At 39.6% G+C, this 23,147-nt stretch overlaps 1 protein-coding gene across 1 annotated transcript; it reads right to left on the reverse strand.

Moving 5' to 3' along the window:
* Positions 1–22,947, reverse strand: LOC139743109 (kelch-like protein 18). Its single transcript, XM_071653614.1, has 10 exons — positions 22,785–22,947; positions 17,661–17,791; positions 14,618–14,758; positions 8,265–8,463; positions 5,561–5,721; positions 4,075–4,211; positions 2,627–2,849; positions 1,978–2,082; positions 1,158–1,269; positions 1–384 (listed from the first exon to the last, which is right to left on the reverse strand). The coding sequence occupies exons 1-10, from the start codon at positions 22,923–22,925 to the stop codon at positions 1–3; spliced, it is 1,734 nt and encodes a 577-aa protein (XP_071509715.1). The 5' UTR covers positions 22,926–22,947.
* Positions 22,948–23,147: the final 200 nt, after the last annotated feature.

Genomic DNA, 23,147 nt, shown 5'->3' on the forward strand with positions numbered 1-23,147 from the left:
TCATGACGACAGTGGTATGACACCGACACCAACGCCCCCTTCGTGAACCTGCATGGGGGACACGAATGTCCATTTGTCATCCTGGGGATTGTACATCTCCACACTGTTCAGGTTGGACAGTCCGTCGTAGCCCCCGATGGCAAACAGGCGCCCTCTGTTGGCCACCAGTGCCACGCGGCTGCGCCTGGAGTTCATGGGGGACACGTAGGTCCACTGGTTGGCCACGGGGTCGTAGACCTCCACCGTGTTCAGGAACTTGGAGCCGTCGTAGCCGCCGCAGATGTAGAGCTTGCCGTTGAATGCGGTGACACCGAGGCGGCATCGTTTGCTCTGCATGGGTTGGACCACAGTCCATCGGCCCGTGAAGCGATTGAAACACTCAACCTACACGGCACAGTAGCATTTCAATAAAAGGGGGGAGAAGGAAACATTGCTATTATCATCAAAGGATCTGTATACCAATGATATATAGCTAAACATACACTATGACATCTAGTACTTTCAGCAGTATAAACATACCGTCTAAACATTGAGGCAAGCAACCATGCAATGTTAGAAATTATGAGGTATTCTTTCTTAGCTTCTAATTCATTCATATCAATTCATTGCAAATGTACACCTCTCTCTATGCACATGCACATGCATACACACGCACACACAAGTTAAAATTCTTGTTGGTTGTGAGTGCTTGGTATATTACAGTTGTAAAAAAGGGCATTTAAAACATTGCTTTTTTATTTGAATTTGTTCTACTACGCACTAATAGTCAATAAAGTAAAAGAATAAAACACACCTAAATACTAGAAGTGCCTCCAAATTCAACCAGTTGTATTTGATGCTATTATGCCAAAATATTTTGAAAATGTTGAAAGCAACTACAACTCTATGTATCCTGATTAACATGATGTATGTTGCTTCTTGGAAGTACATTGGATGAAACCGCGGCTGACCAGATATGATACAAAGTTGTTTACATCTTATGAGCAACATGCAGTTACTGGTTAAAACTCTGAAACCAGATAACACCATAAAACCAAGGAGATGTTGCAAGACACACTTACTCATGAACAATAAATGAAATTACAAACACCTCAAAGTGCAAGTACACACAAATGAATTTTGGTAGTTGATATTTGTCAGCAGTCTATGCAACTCACCGTGTTGAATATCTGGAGGCCGTCGTGTCCCCCAGCAGCAAATATCTCCCCATTGAGGACTGCTACTCCAGCTGCACTCCGGGACTTGGTCATGTCTGTGACTACGTACCACCTGACACAGATAAATAGACGGATAGACAGACATACATGTACAGTTGTACAGACAGACTGATGGACAGTCAGAGGCATAGATACTTGGGCAGGTGGAAAGTCAGCCAGTGCATTACTCAATACCCTCCCAATGTAGACAGTAATCTATCACATGGGTTTTTCCTACGTCAGAAATATGTACTGTAAAACCAGAATTAATTTGCATGCATGAAACTCGAGATTTTCGCAAGGAGCCAAGATTTGCGAAAGTAATATGCACATGAAATTATCTGTCTACGAAACACTTTGAATGCCAGAGGTATTCTCGAAGTTTCATGCAGCGAAATAGGCCCTTGACTCCAATTCGCAAATGTTTCAGGTTATACAGCATGTCAGAATGACAAAACTAGCTAAGCAACAACTTCCCCCTCCCCCTTTTCCCTGCCAATCTACCAATTTACCACTACTTTCATCCTCTTTCACCAACCTCTCTTTCCCTCCAATTCTCTCTCCATCTCCTTCTCCTCCCTCCCCTCTCTCTCTCTCCCTATTCCCCATCTGTCTTTCTTTCACTCTCTGTTTTTACTAACTCGCAAAATGTCACCGAAACTCAACACGAAGCATAAATGATTTTATGATATGCAGATGCCTAGTTAAGACAATACATTCTACAGAGGCCGCATCAACAGATTTGGGTCAGAGCAAGAGAGGAGAATCGTTGTTTACTCACTTGTTGGTCTCCGGGTCGTAACATTCCACTGAGCTTAGCGAAGATACGCCATCATATCCACCGCATGCGTACACACGGCCATCCAATGCCGCTACTCCGAGGGCACTGGGAAGAGTCAGAGGAAAATGGAAGCGGTGTGAAAATGATGAATTTGTGCCGATTTACCATGTTTTGCATAAAGAAAGATTGCACTTGTTACTTCAATGATGCCCAATAAAAGCTAAGGAGGATGTTATCCTAAGATTCTCAGTACAGCAATCCAAACACAAGTGAAAACCTGTACAAGTGGCTCTAAATGTCACTTGCTGATATATCTGGTGAAAAATCAATGATACAAATGCTTGAAATTGTATGCCTACTATTCTTTGTCATCAATTCAAATAAATTTTAGAAATAAGTTGTGATCCATAGTTCTTCAGCCTGCCATTAAACAAAAAAACAAAAACAAAAACAAAACAAAAGTAATCTGCAAGATATAGATTGTATTTATTCAAATAATTGTGACACTACTTTGGTTGTGTGTCAAATAGGCACACTAATGTGTATGTTTATTGATGCAATTGCTTGAAACCTTTATCCGACTTTGTTAACAAGCAATTTCTCTTCATATGTTGGGCCCACAGAGACACAATTCAGATTTGCTCTGTACCTCCTTCTGTGGTTCATGGGCGCCATGTCCCACCATTCGTTGCTGTGGGGATCGAAGACCTCCACCGTGTTCAGTCTGATGTGCCCATCGTAGCCGCCCACTGCGTACAGCCGTCCGCTCAGCACGGCCACGCCGACCCTACTCCGCCGCGTCGTCATTGGCTTACTGACCTTCCAAGTTTCGTTGGTTGGCTCGTAGACCTCTACAGCATGCAGGGACTCGCCTAAGTGGGTAGGTGGGGCAGAAGAATAGTTGAAGCATTAACAATAAAAGGTAAAACATAGTTTCCATATGACTGCAGAAACGGTTGAGTTTTGCTATGAAATGGACACATGCACAAGAAATGTGCAAAATAATGCTGAGATACGTAACACAACTTTCAGTTGGGTAATGACGAAAATGTGAAATATTACTTACAAGAGGTACGCTGGAAGTATTGCGATCTCAGAGCATTCCTGAACGTGGTTGCTATGTGATATTACGATTCGATTACACTGATTACAATATAATGGGCCACAGCAGTATCCATTCCACGAGAGTGAATGACATGCACAGCTTGATAGCTACATGCCATTCAATACACATTTAGAACATCACTTACTTATAATGTTTTATGTATCCATTAGGGAGAGCACTTCAGGAATAAAAGTCTTGTACACCAACTTTTATTACTTCACACTTATGATCTCAAGATACTGTAAAATAACTTGTTATCCCAGCAAATCACATCAGCCTAACAAGTTACTTTATTAGTGCAGCTTTTCAATATATATTGCAAGCAAAATCCAAATGGTGGGAGATGAATTCTGAGCTCTTCTGAGAACTACGTTTTAGCTTTAACCATTATCATCTGACTCAGTTGATGGATTGCCAAATTCAAACATTTTGCTCTAATGCACAGCCATGCACAAACTGATCGATAGATTGGGATATGCCACAGTATACTGAAAGCATTATAGCCAGAGAAAATTGTGATTTTTTTTTTAAAGTTAGGATCGATCTAGCCCATATCAACATTCCATGGTGTAGCACGTGAGCTCACTGTCCATTGGCCCTGTGCATAAAATTCCAAAAGTCATGCTTTTTTCATTCTTGATAATGGAACATACTTTTTTTTTACGCATGCAGGGCTTGTATGGAGATATATCTACAATGATTGTGCTAATGGTGCATGTACAATTAGAAATTTACTTGATGGTTAAATAAAAATGTCTCATTCTACAGTAAGCAACAAATGGCGGAGGGGGGGGGGGCCTTGCCTTTGACGTCATAGACATCATAGAATCAACAATTTGCGTTTGACTGGTCACAACTTTGAAAAAAATCATAACTTTCACAGTTTTCATCAGAATGTGCTCAAACTTTCACTGTCCTGCTCCTCTACTTTTTTCTGCCTCTATTCACACAAACTGATTCTCAATCAGGGCAGATTTTCCCTTTAAATTCACCTGATCGTGTGAGACCGCCGACGGCATAGATGAGTCCTGTGATGTCATTGCAGCACCGTGGTTTGGTCCGTTGGCTCTTCAGCATTGAACGCCTCTCAGGCATCAAGTGATAATCTTTGGCTTCATCTACAAGGTCCCTGCAGTGTGTCAAGGGATGATACAGAAATTTACAAAATGACATTGAAAATTATGATTCATAATACTGTACCCTACTATATATTTAAGCCAGTGCAATATTCTTAATTGTTTTGATTGTGGTCTCAAATCATACATGTGTCTACAATAAGCCTGTCCCAAGTCACTTTTATTTCACAATCAAATCGCTTTTTTTAATTTATTTTTTCTTATACCTTCAATATTTAAATTGAGTAAACAGTTTTACACGTTTACACAATATCTAAATTGTGTAAAAATGAAAACCTGCAAAATAAACAATTTTTTTTAGATAAGAGGTGTAATATACAACAGTTGTTATCACTATTATATAGAGAAGCACCATGCAATTCAAATATTTTAAAGTCACTGTAATCGTCCAGACTGTGTGGTGCTTCTCTGAATAGTGTTAACAATGTTTCATATCAGATCTCTTATCTGAAAAACGATTTTTTTTTTTTCAAGGTTTTCATGTTTGCGACATTTTCACAAAATAACATCGATGCCAGCATCAAATAATGTAGAAACTCTGTTCTGGTTACACTAATAATCACCATATCTTAAAACTCAAATCAGTATTTTGGATATTCAAAATTGAGTGACGAGGTTTTTGAATACATGCCAATTGAGATATGAGGTCTTGTCACCAACTGGATGATATCTGTATTATGCTGATTGGCACTGAATGATGATTCATAATACCCCACTTTTTTATGCCAGTGCAAATTTCTAATTGTTTTGAATGTGGCCTCAAATCATACATGCATCTATAAGCCTGATGCAGGTCACCTTTTTTTTTTTAAATCAATTGAAGCAAGTTTCTGTTGTTATGGCAACTTCCTTCATACCTTCACATGTGTCTTGAATGACTGAAGTTTGATGGAAATATCACAATACGCAGAGCCATATTTGAAGAAGCTCATGCATATGCACTTCTCAATGAGGGTTGGGGGGCCAATCGAGCAGTTTCATTGGTTGAGGAAGTGTTCAGCAGGAGTGGCACATGTGTTAGGCTTTCTCCCAGTCATGAATGATAAATAAAACAAGAGTACCGTAGATCTCTAATGACCTTCACCATGACATGCCAATCTATGGCTCTCTTCGCTTTAATACCACTGTTGATACTCACAGAATATGAATGGGTCTTTGAAAAAGGCTGATTCTGATTTCTGACTCAATTTCACTCTCTCTCTCGTTTTGTTTCTGCTTTTGTTTGGATTTTGTTTTTGTTTTTGTTTTGTTTGTTTGTTTGTTTTTGGGTTTTGTTTTTTTTTTTTTGGGGGGGGGGGGGGGAAGGAGAGGGGGAGACTGGTTGTTCCCACCCGATACCTACCTACACTTGTGGCAGTTCTTGACAAGCTCTATGGCCGATATGTGGTCAGTAAGGATCTGGGGTCTGATTAGCGGGAGTCTCACAAGGCCCAGGAGCTCTGGCATGAACTCCTCTCGATTCTCCTCATCATGACGTACCCAGCCAATCAAGGCATCAAAGACCTAATTCAAGCCACGATCAGATAAATATGATATTAATGCATAGGTCTATACACAAATACATATATAGTATACATGTATACATATAATATCATATGAATATGTGTGTATGCATGTATCAAATGCCAATAAAATCCAAATTTTGGGGGGCCTCCCCCTTTGTTACTTAGAGATGAAAATGCTCAGTTATCTTCACAGTGCTATTGACAATGGTATCAATATTCAATTAACGTGCACAATCTCAGTGTAACCAAAGCAATAGAAACCCACAAAAAAAAGCATGCTCAGTTGCACGCTTTTGAGAGTGACATACTTGACGTCATAATGACATTTGTGACATTCCTTCTACTGCTATTACTGCCAATTATATGCGGATCAAACAAAATATTTGTGTACATGTGATACTGATATATTTGTGTATGTCAAACATACTCTGGCAACCACCTATCTATAACAGCCACCTGCTCACAGTGACCACATGGGCATCCCCCACAAAGCCGCAAAGAAAACATGTAGTTAAGAACCTGTGTGTAATGACCACTTGCCTAATGCAACCAGTGACCACAGATTTTGGTTTCTGCTGGACGATGACTGTTCACAATGTCCGTTTTTGTGGGTTTGGGATTTCGTTTGGCCTTTTCAGGGTGGTTTCCCCTATGAAGAGCTATTCACTGCATGGTATATAAGAATCAAGTGTCCTGACAATCAATATGCAAACATCCTTGGTGACAAATTACATTTAAATATTAAACCTAATCCACATCCTGTCTTTTTAAAAGTGAAGTCAACCAGGAAGTGTATGACTGTACTGGTAGGTGATGCAGTTAACTGATGTACAATGGCACTAGTTTCTTTGTGGGATCATGTGATTTAGAGTACCATTTTTTTTCTTTTTTTCAATGATACTTAATTTCTATCAAACAAACAGTGATACATATTCAATACAAAACATATTGAAAAGAAAAAACAGCCTACTAGTCATGAAATATACATTGTATGGCACAATATATGTATATGTATAATTATATAGCGAGAAAACAATGCACACTTTACAATAATAACAAAGAGTAAATTAAAGTATACTTGTAAAATTCAAAATGTAATGCAATGGTTGAAAATATTGACTCTCATAACTCAAATGCATATTATATTGCCTCCAATGAGAGAAAAAGCCTTTTTTTTTTTTTGCTTTAAAAGTGATACTTCTTCTTTCTTATTTCATCAATGTAAATTTTGGTCATGAGTTCAACTACTCGTGAAAGTGTCCGAAGTCCCAATTCACAAAATATTATACTCAGAAAAATACATCCATGGCACAGACAGTACCCACTTGCTTGTGCATATATGTATCATAAAAATCCTTCTATTTTGACAGTGATTTAGCAACTAAAACAAATGAAACAGACAAAATGGCAATAAAAAATGACACAGCAGTCTCAATGTTTGGGAAAATCTATTACTGGAACAAATCTTCATTTGTTTGTCTTGCATGAGGATTCTCTAATGACCTTGCCAGTGTTAAGAAATTTTTAGGAATCAATATTAAATGGGGAAAGGAAGTGTTCAGCCAAATTATGTATGTCCTGATAAAGTGGTTTGTGGTTTTGATTTAGCAGTAAAAACACCAGGTAAAAGTATGATAGAGATTGATTTTTGTTGAACTTAAGGAGTGTTGCAGTTATTAAAAGCAGTTCCAGATTATCGCCTGAGCACTGGACTTTAATTACCTGTTTATTCACTATCAAACCTGTTGTCTCTCACTCTGAACATTTCTTTTTTCTTTCCCATCTTGCTTTCAGTTTGTCACATTTCTTTTGTGTCTTTGTATGCATGTTTTTGTGTCTCTTTTTTTTTTCTTTTCTTTGCACAAATGAAATAATCGAGATATACGTGGGATTGATTAGGGTGATAGGTTTAAAAATATGGATCTTGTTCAGTCAACTGAATCATGATGTGTCATTAATCTAATGCAGGCTTTTCTGTAATGTATTCTTTGCGTGCAAATATTTTGTGCAATGAAACAGCATTAACCCATTAAAGACGGACTGATTTTGCTACAACACGCATTTTCCATAGACACCTGCTTGAGTATACTCGCAACTTGTCCTCAACAGGTAAATGAGTCCGATAAGTTGATCAAGGCAGTTATAGATCTTTGTATTTATAACTCTTTTACAATGAATCTGTATACTGGTTAATTGTTTCTTCGCATGAATAAATTTATGTGATCGAGGAGCATATCAAAGTGAGTGGAATACTAGCTGCCACCTTTTTCATGTGTATTTGTTTCTTTTTGAGTATGATTTTGATATCATCAAACAAAAGTATGTGTGTGTGTGTGTCAAATGAAATTTGAATACAGAATACAAAAAATAAGAAGAGTATGTGTATGTGTGTATGTGTGTGTGTGTGTGTGTGTGTGTGTTGAACGAAATTTGAATAGAAAAAAGAAGGGATGAGACTGTGTGTGTGTACCGTAAATAAGCAATCCCCCCCCCCCCCCCCCACACACACACCACACCCCAAATGTACTGTATGCTGCCTACCTGCTCTTCTCCCGTGACATTCAGCTCGTCCATGTTCAGGAGCTCGATGAGTTCCGACTTGTCCAGCTGCATGAACTCGTCCGAGCACGCCACGTCCACGAACTGCTTGTGGAGGTAGCTGGTGGACGCCTGAAAGAGGTCGCCGCAGACCATGGTCTCGGCGAAGCGGCGGATGCCGATGCAGTTGCTGGCGTACAGTCTGCGGGAAGCCCACGGCAGGGAGTGGGACAGAATGAAGGTAAAAAAGAAATGGTTATACACATCAGAGAGCATTATGCCGACTGCAATCTAAACATTTGCAGTGAGACGGAGCGCCGAGGTGGTCATCTTATCGAATGTCGTCAGCTTCTACTCATGCTCTTAAACTGTACCACCCCTTAGTGCGATACAGAGAGTCACCAGCTTCCCCGCGTGTGGGTCATACTCTCCTTGTTCACGCATTGTATGCATGCAGTAAATGGTGCGTTTGTGTGTGACAGCATTTATAACAAGGGGCATGAATATGAGAAAAATGTGTTCGTACGATCGTCCCAATCAGTGTCATTATAATGTGCATGTTGTTAACATGTTATAACAGAGTGTGGAAGTTAGCATACTGTAGCTGCCTCCTTCTACACATTTTGTATGCATTAAGAGAGTAGGCATCGCGACTTTATGTACTTTGAACTCTTAAAAGGGTTATTTTGTGGCTCAAATGAAAGAAGATTTGTTCCGGTGATGCATTTGCCTAAATTAGGAGACTACTGCGTCTTTTCTAATTGCCATTTTGTGTCTGCGTGTCGTAGCATGCGTGTACTTGTTGCTGTGGTTATTGGCAGGTTTGATAAGTGTGCATAGTTTGGTGTAATGCCCACATACAATGTTGTTGTACTAGGCTTCATGTTGTGTGATTTGCACGGGCAATATAAGCCACCGCTTAAGCAGGAGCACTGCTTAAACGGGAGAAAAACTTATCTCCCGACCCTTCCTGATTAAGAAGTGAGTACTGTACTCTCTATTCTCTTTGTTTTTCTCTGCCTCTGAAAAAAAAAAAAATTATCCCTCCTCCCTGAACTAAAAGAAAGAAAGAAAGAAAAAGAACTGGGCTTTCATTGATCTCCAATGATCTAGATTTATATAGATGTTATGATTAATCCATGGAGGTATAATTAAGCCATGAGTACACGTGTACGTGCAGAGCCAAGGACATTAATCATGTTAAAAGCTGGCATCTTCTATACACGCATCTGTGCTGGAGGCTACACTATACCTCCCCGCAAACTACATCCAATTCAAAGCACGTCATCAATGTGACGACACGTGAACAAAATTTGTCCCTACACAATCGACTGGCGCCCTCACCCTTCCCTCAATTCCCCCTGCACCCGATGATCACGCATTGATTAATCGCTAGTGACTATAAATTGGTCTTGCCATATACAGTGTACCACAGAGAGGGTACAATCAAAGACATTACATACTATTATACTTGAATGTATAATGTGCATACCATGTAAAACAGCTAACATGCTGTGCAGAGTAAGGTAAGTGTATTGGAAGTCAATGCCACTACGTGTTCAATTCAAGGAAAGGCTTCAATGAAGGAAGTTGTGGATTTCAGCCTTGAACCACTTTCAGGTTTAATCAAGATACATGTATGTATAGGCACAGGTGAAAGATATAAAAAATGAAATGGCGTGGTGACAATGTCATCTTCAATATCCTTAGTCGGGGGGGAGGTGGATAATCAAGCTTTTTTTGACGTTACTGAGCAATATTGTAAAGTGATAAAAATACAAGGCAATCGCCAAATTGTGTCTCGCCCATTCGCGTACAAGGAATTAATATTTTTTATAACTCCCAGAAGTTAATTGACCTGCTTATGACCTTTGACCTTGTGGTGACCTTCAACACCCTAAGGGACATTTACCATCCAAGTTTGGTCACAAACGGACAAAGGGATCAAAAGTAATGAGCCATAATCGAAACGCGCCATAAAAACTTAACATTGGGCCCTAAAAATTTGTTGACCCCTTTCTGTGACCTTTGACCTTGTGATGACCTTTAACTCCCCAAGGGACATCTACCCGTCCAAGTTTGGTCACAAACGGACATAGGGATCAAAAGTTATGAGCCACAATCAAACGCGCCTAAAAACATTACATTGGGCCCTAAAAGTTTGCTGACCCCTGTCTGTGACCTTTGACCTTGTGACGACCTTCACCTCCCCAAAGGGACATCTTTCATCCAAGTTTGGTCACAAACGGACAAAGGGATCAAAAGTTTTCAGCCATAAACGAAATGCGCCCTAAAAACTTAACATTGGGTCATAAAAGTTCGTTGACACCCTGTCTGTAACCTTTGACCTTGTGGTTACCTTCAACTTCCCAAGAGACATCATCTCTCACCATCACCCAAGTTCGATTGCCATTGTAGCAACATGTGCCGAGTTACGTGTGATAAGAGAGTCTTGCAAGTAAACTTTTAACGTATGACCTCAAATGACCTTTGACCTTATCATGTGACCTCTTACGGCACCATAACATGAAGATACCCCCCAGTGCATCCATCACCCAAGTTTGATTGCCATTGTAGCAACATGTGTCGAGTTACATGTGATAAGAGAGTCTTGCAAGTAAACTTTAACGTATGACCTCAAATGACCTTTGACCTTATCCTGTGACCTCCAACGGCACCATTACATGAAGGTACCCCTAGTGCATCTATGACCCAAGTTAGGTTGTAATCAAGCAACTTATGTGAAGTTATTTGTCAAAAGAGAGTCTTGCAGGTAAACTTTAACATAGAAAAGAGAGTCTTGCACATACTCTTTAATAATATATGACCTCAAATGACCTTTGACATCATCACATGACCTCTGACAACACCATAACATGAAGATACCCCTAGAGCTTCTATCACCAAGTGTGGCTGCCATTGCTGTAACAGTTGCCAAGTTATGCATCATAAGAGAGTCTTGCATGGTAAACTTTAACATTTGTGACGGACGACGGACGACGGAACGGACGACGGACGACGGAATCGACTACGGACGACGGACGGACGCCATTTGGATCCCTTAGTCTCGCCTTCACCTCCAGTGGGCGAGACAATAAGGGACTTTCAGACACTTCAATAGTGATTTCAGTTTGAATATATTCTATAAAAAGCTGCGTGGTCCTACATGTACACACTATTTATTAAGTAATGAAACTAACTGGTTTGAAAATAAGTTTCAACACTACATGTGTTGAAAGAGGCCACTCACAGAATGAGTGAAACTCTGTGAGTGGCCTTTAATATTTGTCAAAAAATCAATATCTATCCCACACACAGAAGTGTTAGAATGAACCATTAGTAAGAGGTTTATTCACATGGTGATATTTGTTTGTTATCTTTTGATAGTGACAGCAAGATACATCTTTGTACTCATAAATTTTCTATGCCAAAGTCAGTGTTGCCTTGCTTGTATCATGGATTTGTACCATAATACAGCCTAGTTGGCAGAGTTTAACTATCTCTGAAATTGAGCCACAGCTTTCAATGGAAACAATGATTACAAATGATATTTCATTACAGGATACTTCAATCTCACTTTTACTCGCATCCTTGAATTTGGACACATTAGTACATACATGTAAGTCCTTTCTATAATCAAAGAACACGATTGGTAATAGCCTTGCAACAATAAATGTCTTATTCATTTGTGTCTCCGCTGACATTCAAAACTTTGTGTACCACTTGATTCTTATCCTTGGTGGATACCCTTATGACTGAATCTGCTTTCCACGAGTACACTGTTCTCTGTATGACAGTGTTACCAAAAGCTTATCCTTGGTATCATATGGGCACGCCTGACTTCACAAGTAGTCTGTGCAGCATACTAGTAGTTTTGCAATCATTACCATATACAAAGGACTTGTTCAGCAATACATACAGTGAGAAAAGTGAACAGACACCACGAAGATATCAGAATGAAATACATTGTACTTTTAAATTTCAATGCGCTGTAAAAACTTGTAATTTGCTCTGGTATGCAGGAAGTTTGGACTGACAGGATCTCTTGGATTATCTTTGATGGTATTAGCCATTTTCAAGCTCTTTCTATTTTTTTTTTCAACTCTTCCTCACTGCAAAATCTTTGCAATGTAAGCAGTGGAGTGTGATATGAAAGCTATCATAATGTGAGTATTTCTGGGAATTTTTACAATGTAGTCAAATCATGCATGATTATACCTCTCCTAACACAGCAAAGTACCACGGTAGTGAAGACCCACTGATGTGGTCACAAGTTCATTCAACCAACCTAGGAGTGCGTCAGTGCATTCATAAAATTCTGGCCACTGGAAAACATAAAGACTGGATAAGGGTTTGTGTGTGTGTGCAAAACACATTCTACAATTGGCCACTGTGCATATTACTATTTCATAAAAACAGAACATTACAGAAACGGATCGCAGAAAATGTACATATATACCTCATGCGTTATGTGAATATTTTGAGTCAATGTGTGCTGTTGTGCACAACTGCACTTTGTTCACAAGGACTTATTATGCATCTCTTTGCAAACAATTATTCGTTCCATACCAGGTGATCTGAATGGAAAAGACATTGAATGAATGATTGAGATCCTGTTAGAGTCATATGCTATTAAAGACTTCGAAATATTACAGCATAGATCATAAAGGAACAAGAAATCTGCTCAAAATTAAGTCGGGAAAGTGATTCTCTTCATACACCTTTTAATGTATATGTCATGGATACGGTAAAACACGATATATATTCGCGGGATGAAAATTTCGCGAATTGGAGCTGACGACCTTTCTCGCGGCATGAAGTTTTCACAAACTGCCACTGGTGTCCAATGCATATTGTGTAGGCAAGAATTTTTGAGTGCATTTTAATTTCGCAAATGTTGGCGCTCGCGAAATTTGCAAGATTAAAATGCATGCAAACATTCCTCGTTTTACAGTAGTCTTTAACCCGTTGAGGACAAGTCCCGAATATACTCGGGCAAGCATCTATGGGAAATGAGTGTAGTGGGATAATCAAACCGTCCTTAAAGGGGATGGCTAGTAACCGATCAGTGGGAATCAATGGGAATGCTGAGGGATGATTGTTCCAATCCTTGTGGGATTCATTTAAGAGTACATAATATATCTACTGTTGTGTGAAAATTATTTGCTTCAGAACAGTCTCATATTCAAGTAATGTGCAGATTAATGCCCCGTCACTGACCAGGCATGCTAACCTGGAAACATTAAACTGCACATTACTTGAATATGAGACCATTCTGAAGCAAATAATTTTCACACAACAATAGATATATAATGTACTCTTAAATGAATCCCACAAGGATTGGAACAATCATCTTCCAGTGTTCCCACTGATTCCCACTGATCAGTTACTAGCCATCCCCTTTAACGGGTTAAGGAAAGACCACTTCACGAAGGCTACACCACCAGTGTCAGATATGGAACTGATCACCACTTCCTGGTGGTTTCAATGAGAAAACATAACCAGTGATGGAATCGCAAGGACCATCTGAATGACACAGAGATACTGTAGAGGCTAAACTTAAAAGTTATCCAAGACACACAACCACATACATCCAAAACTCTCATGTCTGCAAAATATTTGTTTACAGAGAGCTTTGAAAGGGCCTTTGAAAGAGGATGAGCATTTGATCTAACTTAAAAGTCATCCAAGATACACAGCCATATCCAAAACTCTCACATCTGCAAAATATTTTTTACAGAGAGCTTTGAAAGGGCCTTTGAAAGGGGATATCAAATTACTTGAAAGATGAGCATTTGATTTATCACATGACAGAAATCCAAGCTGCTTACTCGACAGTCCATACCAGCATGATCCAAACTCTCTTTCCCTGTCCCCTGGTTGTAATCTCTTTAAAGGCATAATTTACCATTTGCAGATGAAACAAAAACCCAGCTTTAGTGCTTCGAAATAGTTCTAAAATGTGAGTTAGGGATAGAAACCAATCTGAAAATTTGAATCAGTATAATTAATGTTATAAGTATTGTTAAATATACAAAATGTGAACAATAGTAGACTGAACTGTCTACAGTTATGGTTTATTGAGAAAAATAGTGATATCTCCTTATATTTTAGGCTTTATTGCAAATTTTTTACATGGTAGGATGTTTTGTGATACAACCAACCGACGCATGCATCAAATGTGATATCTCAAACATTTTTAAAATCACTGCCCCAAAAGGTAAACTGTACCTTTAATCTCATAAACATATCTTGGATCTGCAATGTGGACTTCAAACGATATTGAAGATAAATACGTTCATGAAAAGGGGGGGGGGGGGAGGGTGGCGATGGGGTGGTGGGATAGAAAAACTCACCTGTCCTTGAGGAAGCTACAACAGGCATTCTTGATGACTTGCAGCTGCAAAAAATTGGCGCAGGCAAGAATGGACAGCACATTTTGAGTGTTGATGATGACACGCCCACTGTAGGAAAAATTCACTAGCACTTCCAAGGCACTGCAAAAAACAAAAAATAAATAAAAATAAACAAACAGACAAACAAACAAAATAACAACAAAGAGATAAGTCTGAACAGGAGGGGAAAGAATTGGATGGAAGACAACAATGGATGTGATATTTTGCACTTGTGAAAGGTATGTTACGATTATTTTCTATTCATGTACGCTTCCAAATGGGTTAATGAGGGTTTCACAGTCATAAAATATGGCCTACCACAAGGTCTTGTTTTAACCCATTGAAGACTAATCTCTTGTATAATTAGGCAGGCGTCTATGGGAAATATGCATTATAGCAAAAGCAGCTCATCCTCAATGGGTTGAATTGCACATTGTCACTTGGGAGGCATACTTTTGATAGTCTTTGGAGCTTGATACAACTACTTGTATACGGTACTATAACAGTGTTCACCCAAATCAGTCCACAAGAGGTTTGATAAGTCCATCATTACATCCGGTTCTAATATCATTTAATAAGTAAATGGGTCGGCCAGCAGGTTTTGCTTTCAGTCCATGTGAATAAAACCTTGAATACAAAAATGGCCATACTTATGGTCCTTCTATAAGAACATACATAGTAATACTTCATGGATGATGCATGATAATTATACAAGTATGTAGTTCCTGAGAAGTGATCCCACTTTCAATGATACACTGTTGGACATGAACAAAACTCTATTCGTCATAAAGCAAAAATACTGTAAATGTTTGCAATTCCAACACTGCAGCCAGCATGGGGAATACTGAGTGACCACTGCATTCAAAACGTGAAATCTGTTCAAAGCAATAAAGGCATAGTACCACTGCTCTGGTATTGGGCAAACATTCACAAATGTTTGCTCTGACAAAGTATACATGTTGAATGCAGTCTGAAAATTACTTCAAATATTAGCTGCCTAGCACATTTGCATACATGTATTATGCTGATCCATGTAACATAATACAACCTCTGGCAAGGTGTCTCGATTAAAGACTATTGCAGGTAGTGTCAACAAACTATTTTGGGCACATGATGCAATCATGAGCTCTTTGTGTTTTTGTTATTTTTTGCTTTGTTTTTTGACTGTGTGACATTATTGTCCTTTTATGATCTGAATGTAAACAAGTACATTATTCTGTGGTGTCTTTGAAGCTTTACTGTACCATCATGAAAAGAGAATTTACCGTTAGCACAACTGTTTTGAACGAATGGAACTATACAATGGATAGGGATTGACAAGACTCAGCGTGATATTAGACATCTGAACAATAGGTATGACGCTAGGGTCATCAGTGATATTATCTAACTCTGTATCCTACTGGCAGGCCAAAAGAGTCTGCTTGGTCAAGCGCCTCTTAGTGCACATCTTGACTTAACCATGACAGGCATACATGTATCTACCCGCCAGAAGAAGTCTTTTGAATGAATGGCATTGTATACCAATGGTGCTGGAAAAGAGATTTTTGAAACTTGAGTATTAATCACTGGTGACGACCCTTTTAAACGTCAGAATACAATCTCAGTTTAAATCAGTACTGTATATATATTGTTTTTTGGTTTCATTGCCATCTGCTTTCTGGAGCACACAAAAGAGAACCTAAGGGATATCACCCACTCCTGAGAGTGAAAGGGGTATTGCCAGTCTTCCTGTCCAGAATGATGTTACATCATGTCAGGAGGCATTACTGCTGTAGATATGCATGAAGTTAATTAATTCCCCTTTACGCTTTCACAGGGAATATTATATGCAAACTTTCTATCATTCCAAATTATATAACGACTGAAGAGATCCTTGTCATGTGATTGGTTGTTTGACATTGATTATTCGGCCCACTTCACTGTGACGTCATCCTCCGTGCAATTGTGGTTCCATTTACTGTGCAATTTTGGATCCATACGATTTGCTCCATTGCACGCTCACTGCAAGCCCGGCTTACGACGCGTATACGCTTGCGTGTACATGTTGCAGTATATGTATGCGACAGCGTGCTACTGATACTAGTAATAGCGTAAAGCACTCAGTGGGCGCTCTCGCGATTAGATTCTCGATCTCTTGTTTCTAAATTAATAAAACATGTAAGGACAAGGATCTCTTTCAGGCGTTATATAAAACAAATAATAAATGTTTTTCCTTCGTGCAATGGACAGAATATTTCATTCGGTGAAAGATGAAATGTTTGATCCATTCAACTCGGCTGCACCTCAATGAATGGATCATTTCATCTTTCACCTCATGAAATATTCTGTCCATTGCACTCTTTAACATTCATTATTTGTATACTGATGATATCTACTCGTTTGTATGTCATCATCTCCCATTTCAGCTGTCTGATAGAGGCAAGTTGTGTTTGGCTTGTTGGTACATCTGTTTTTTTTTTTTTGCTTTTGTTTTTTGCTTTTTGTGGGGGGGGGGGATGGGGGGAGTTTTGGGATGGAGGTGGCAAAGGTGAGAAACACTAGTTACATTCACACAAGACAAAATAGCAGGATAACTATCGTGATCCAAACACTGAACTTTCAGGCGGTCGGAAATGTTCCGCGACTTGCCAATCGCGACAATTTGTCGACCAAACGGTACACAGCACATGGCTAAAATCTACCAAAATGATGACCCTTGCCCTTGTATTTGTGCGCTGTCCAGAGGTGTGTTTTGAATTTGAATGACAGGACCAAAAAATCTCAAAACAGCGTTCACACACTCACCGTGGTGTGAATCATCAGATGCTTTTAAAATTATTGCGATAATTCCAAAATAATCACAAGATTTTTTTTTATTTGGGGGGGGGGGGATGGATCATGATGCCGATCACAATATTTTGTGGGTTCTTTATGCCCACACAGGCAAAAATCTCAAGATTTGTATCCCGCTAATTTGAGTCAGCGTGAATCCCACTACTGGTGCCACCGTCACTCGTTCCCATACCTTGGATCTATTCCCGACATGGTGATCTCCTCCTGTTTACTCTCCACCATGTCGGTGGTGAACATGGCGTGGAAGTACGGCACGGACGCCGCCAGCACGATACGATGGGCCGAGAACTTGTGTTCGTCAACCTGATTGGATGAAGGATGCAATGAATAGACAAGACTCATCAATATACTAGTCATGACATTGACATCTCGATAGTTCACAAAACCTGCTAGAGTAAACAACCCTGTTTGTGGCAGGCCTTTTGTACAGGGTGCCTATTTGTGGCAGGGGTCATTTCATTCATTGATGAAAAGGCCCAATCACTACCAGGTGTCACTTCCCATAACACTTACATGAGTAACTCCTGCTCGTGTTCTAAAGTGGGACTACGCACAAATGATGTTCATCAACTGTTTTATTGATGAATGAAAATTCCCCTGCCAGAAATAGGCACCTTGTTGCAAACTGGGTTGATTACTCACTAGGGATTTTGTAAATGGTAGAAATGAGATGCTACATCATTTGGACTACAAACCTACTGCAGATATACAATGTACAAAACAATGCTGATCAGATGTACAGTGAAATTTTTTGAGGCAATTAAGTGATATTTTGGTTAAACACACACACACACACACACACATACACAAATGACAAATCTTAAAAATCAAGCATGCTATTAAATCAAACTTCAGAACATAAAACAAACAAACAAAACAAAAAACTGACTACCATAATGACATACTACTGGTAGCTCTGTATCATAGATGTCAAGAGTTGATACAATGCAAATACACGTTAGGGTAATATACTAGGACAAACCATACAGACAGTTTCTGTCTATAATTTTGTCATAAATCAACAGTGAACAAAAGGCATTCAGTCCTGTTACTGGTAATAGCAAGCAAGGAAGATGTCAAAAATTCTGCCTGAATAGTTCATATAAAGTATGTGCATTATGCAAACACTCTATAAACTATTCCTCATTGTAGAGGAATAGTTCCTCATTCTGTGCAAGAATGTAACAAGTCCACTTCAAAATAATAATCTTGCCAGGGTAGGAAAAAGAAGGGGATTTCATGAAACAGCAGATTATCATCAGATGTCATCAATCCCTTCCGCACTTTTCCCATACTTCTACACATTAACCCATTGAGGACGGCCTGATTTTGCTATGTACAACACGCATTTCCCATAGACACTTGCCCGAGTATTGACCGATTCTGTGACGCGCTATGTGTATTTTTGGCATAGTGGGTGTATCAGCCGACCCCCCCTCCGCACTCCCCCACCCCTCTCCCTACATTAGCACGCGCGCAGCTAATGAAAAACTGCTTTAGCCAATAGGCGTCTCGTACTGAGTGCGCGAATGCTTGCTTAGTGCGCGAACCTTTGTTACAAGTGCGCGATAAACATGTTGCCCGGGGTGGGGGAGAGCAGGGGGGGTCGGCTGATACACCCACTATGGCTGCGCCCTGTGCCTTAAAATGTCTGCTGCCCTCAACGAACCCGAATTGGTCAATACTTGGGACTCGTCCTCAACAGATTAATTAGTTATTACAGGAAGTTCATGTTAAGTACCAGTCTCATCTTGCAGGTAGTGTATTCAGGTACATGTATCCCTACAGACACAGCTCGATATTAATGTCAGTATTCCTAAGGCAAACAAGTTCACAATCAATCTGACCTAGATATGGATTCACTTGTTTACTATAAGCAGCTGATTTCTGTGTATACACAACCTAAAACTCAAATGTCACATGTTATACTGTATACATTATAGATACATATTAAATACATTACATGCATTATTCACGATCTTCGTCAAACCAAATGCCAACCATTGATAATGGTGCCTTGCAAATTGGATTTTCCTCTCATCTACAACTGCATTTTGAGTGCTGCATTTGCACAAGAAAATCCCACTGCAACTGCAATGAATACAAAATGTATGGCTACAGAGTACTTACAATGTAATAGTGCCCTACATGTACATCTCATATATTGCATCTCTCATTATCATGGTACTTGTCTATATTTGCTGGTTAACTTCCCTATAAAGTAGGTAAACATGTGTGTATATCTGGAGCAGACAGATGCATTAAGCCTAACTGCCCTATAAATATATCAAATATCAATATCAGGAAGTATGTGTCTCACAACAACAACAAAATACGAAAAGACATGGAATGCAACAGTCAACATGAATAATCATACTCTTTTTATGTCACATTGCGTATGTTATATTTGTGTGTTTTAATATTGGGGGCAAACACTCTTTTTTTTTGGGGGGGGGGGGCATGGGCCCGCAGACCTGGGGACAGCATCCCCTCCCCAGGAAAAAAAATATCAAGAAAGCTTTTCAAAGGTTAAACAAGAGCCAAATAGGACATTGTCCATTGGTTGCACAACATTCCTTAGCCCTAGGGGTACAAAACCACCTTACATTTTGGCCACAAAACAGCATCCAGATCTTGAAATTGAGTGAGACAATCTTAAACAACTTACACTAACCGAGTTCTACAGTTTCATTTGAATGCAACATGTCACATGTGCACACAAGGAAATTCCATATTTACATAATACTAATCATTGGTTCAAAATCTAAAACTAAACAGCTTATGATACGAAACACTGGGATATGGCGGATTTGTAGTGGAACCCCCTGCTTATATCCAAGGTTTTAGTTAGTATTAGGATTAAAGGTTCCCTGAAATACAAATGCATGTTGATTTGTGATTTATGATACTTCAACATCACTTTTGCGGTGAAACAAATATCGAGAAACATTCCAAATATCCTAAACTGATTTTTCTTCTATTTTTCTTCAGATTACTTGGATACGCCCACAAAAAAAAAAAAAAAAAAAAATCCCTTCAAACCAATATTCCTACAGTGACCTCACCTGTCAATCATTGCTACAGTACTGATATGTTTAATAATAAGACACTGGAATGCACCTTCCCCTCGACTCAGCATAACTTGCATGTTTCTGTGATATTAATGTGACTAACAAAAGACATGGCGAGGTCATGGCTGGTCACCATAGCAAACGCGAGATGGACACTGCTTTCAACCAATCTCCCCCGCCTTCCTTCACTTAACGTCTCTAAAGAAGTTTCGCATGCCCCTTACAACTTCTCGAAAGAACATTCATTCATAAAATTCAACAATTCCCGCTTACATACACTTCTTAATCAGCCTTCAATGTAAAAGTACACAAACATCAAGTTGCAAACTCGCCCAACCTCATGAGTCATAATCTTGCTCTCCAAACATCGGATTCTTGAACTTCTCTCCTTTCCATCTATCCCTCTCTGGCTCTAAATTTTATCTCTAATGTCACCTTCTCATGGAATAAAACTACCCAACTCATTGAATCATCATTGTGCCACTTCTAGTCTACCCTATTTGGGGGGGCTTATTACCTCCGCCAAGGGAGGAGTTTATATTTTCGTTACCGTTGGTTTGTTTATTTGTCCGTGTGCAAAATAACCCAAAAAGTAGTTAACAGATTTGGATGAAACTTACAGGAAAGGCTGAGAATGACACAAGTAACAGATTATTAAATTTGGGTAGCGATCCAAGATTTTTTTTTTTGGAATTTATGAAGGAATTTTGATATTTTGGCAGGTAGGGGCAATGAACTTCAAAGCTGCGCATTTTTTAGGTTTTCATTCGCGCACTAAAGTGCGTGCTCCACTTTCTGCTAGGGCAAGGCGTGCCACGCAGCTGAGGGTTTATGACATAACAAAAGCCTCTAAATTGGGAAATCGGGCGTGTTTTCAGCATGTATTTAGATGGGTGGAAATCACTGATCTCTATGGAGGAGCCCAAAGAGCTTTTACTCAGTGGTGGAGATGAGAAAAATCTCTTTGGGAAGAGCAAGATCAACGGTGGAAAGTAGCTGCTTGGCGGAGGTCTGCGCTCTCAGAGTGCTTTTCTAGTTTTCATTGCGTTATGTTCGTGTAACTAATACCTACGCATGGGAAAAGTGCAATAACTGAATTTTAAATCGGAGGACAATCTCCTGCAGCATCAACTCCAGACCAGACACAGCCTCGAAGTGTAGATTATATATTTTACTGTATAAGCTATTTTTGTGAGGGTTTAATTTTTGTGAATTTCGCAAATCACTGTTGGACTGCAAATTTAACAACACACGAAAATGTTGCCATGCGCTATAGGCTACCAATAGCAGCACTTGCAAACCTTGGTGTCAATTCGTGAAAGCAACATCTCGCGAAAATGTCCGTGACCAGCTGCAGCTCATTCGCGAAAATATCTACATGCGAAAATAACAGCTTATACAGTATTGTGTGGTAGAAGCAATGAATGGTGAGTAGCAGGACAATTTATCTACGAATTATCTACAAATCCACATCTTACAAAGTAACGTCAATTACGGTATGGCCGCCACTGCGGTAAGGTCGCCAGACATTCACATCGCATGTAACGCGCGCCGCGATCGGAGATCAGTTTGGGCGACGGATTTTCATCACTCTCAAAATACATTCGTAATTCACCTTTTTCCTCCGTAAAAACACATATAATTGTAATCAAAATATATTTTACCATATGTAACAGGTGATAAAACCATTTTTAATGCGAGGATGTTTTTGATTTAGAATGGATTTCAGGTGGCAGATTAAGGGAGATTTTCAAACGCGATGACCGACAATGCCTCCTTCATTGAAGCGTATGTATAACACACACGCTAATAATATGTGGCACGCTATGGGTGGCGAATTAATTCACTGCCGATATTAGTTCGCCAGCCCGGACGTGCATAAAAATTACACACAAGTGGCGACCATACGGTAATTGACGCTCGGCAGTAAGTTACCATGACTGAAGTTGAGAAGACTTCTCATATAAACATAACACTCTCATCCCTTCCACTGTTTTCAGATAGAACATAGAATTAGAATTGGTATTTGACTATTAGAAAGCCAAAGAAGTTACTTTGTATAATCATCGAGGCTTGTCTAAATAACTCTAATTATCCACCACGTGATGATGGTATACGCTAATGATAATGTGCATCATATTTAATTATTAAGTCGCGGGGTTTACAGTGGACTATTTAGACTATATGCCTGTCGTCAAGACGTGATCATAGAACCTTGCCCCCACCTTCAATGTCACATCGCATAGCTTGCCCTGGCGCCGTATGCTCTCCATTGCCGAGTAACCTGCAGCCGGCAGATCGCTCTCGCAGAACACCAATGAATCGGACAAGTCGTCCGAGGACGTTGGACTGGGCGACATTCTCATAAAGTCGAAAACCCCGCAGAATTACCAGAAGTGCTCAAGACTGCGTAATGTCTGGTCTTGACAGTAATAAGGCCTGGATACTAACTGGCGTTCTAGGTCACACACAAAGCAAACGATGAAATGAAAACTGACGCTTAGCAAGGTGAACCGGTAAGAAACAGCATGAGCACACACACAACACACACACTCTGTAGTTATGTGTGCGATACTACCTAGGACTGC

Source organism: Diadema antillarum, unplaced genomic scaffold, assembly GCF_040938485.1.
Source record: "Diadema antillarum isolate AM-2024a unplaced genomic scaffold, OU_Dant_1.0 seq00001050_RagTag, whole genome shotgun sequence".
Lineage (NCBI taxonomy): Eukaryota > Metazoa > Echinodermata > Echinoidea > Diadematoida > Diadematidae > Diadema > Diadema antillarum.

Bases quoted from the DNA above. Each gene is read 5' to 3' on its own strand.
- LOC139743109 (XM_071653614.1), bottom strand. From the start codon at position 22,925: ATGAGAATGTCGCCCAGTCCAACGTCCTCGGACGACTTGTCCGATTCA. The intron at 5,722-8,264 runs GTAGGCAGCATA...GGCTTGAATTAG, and splicing joins ATGTCACGGGAGAAGAGCAG to GTCTTTGATGCCTTGATTGG. The intron at 2,083-2,626 runs GTACAGAGCAAA...GACTCTTCCCAG, and splicing joins CCCATGAACCACAGAAGGAG to TGCCCTCGGAGTAGCGGCAT.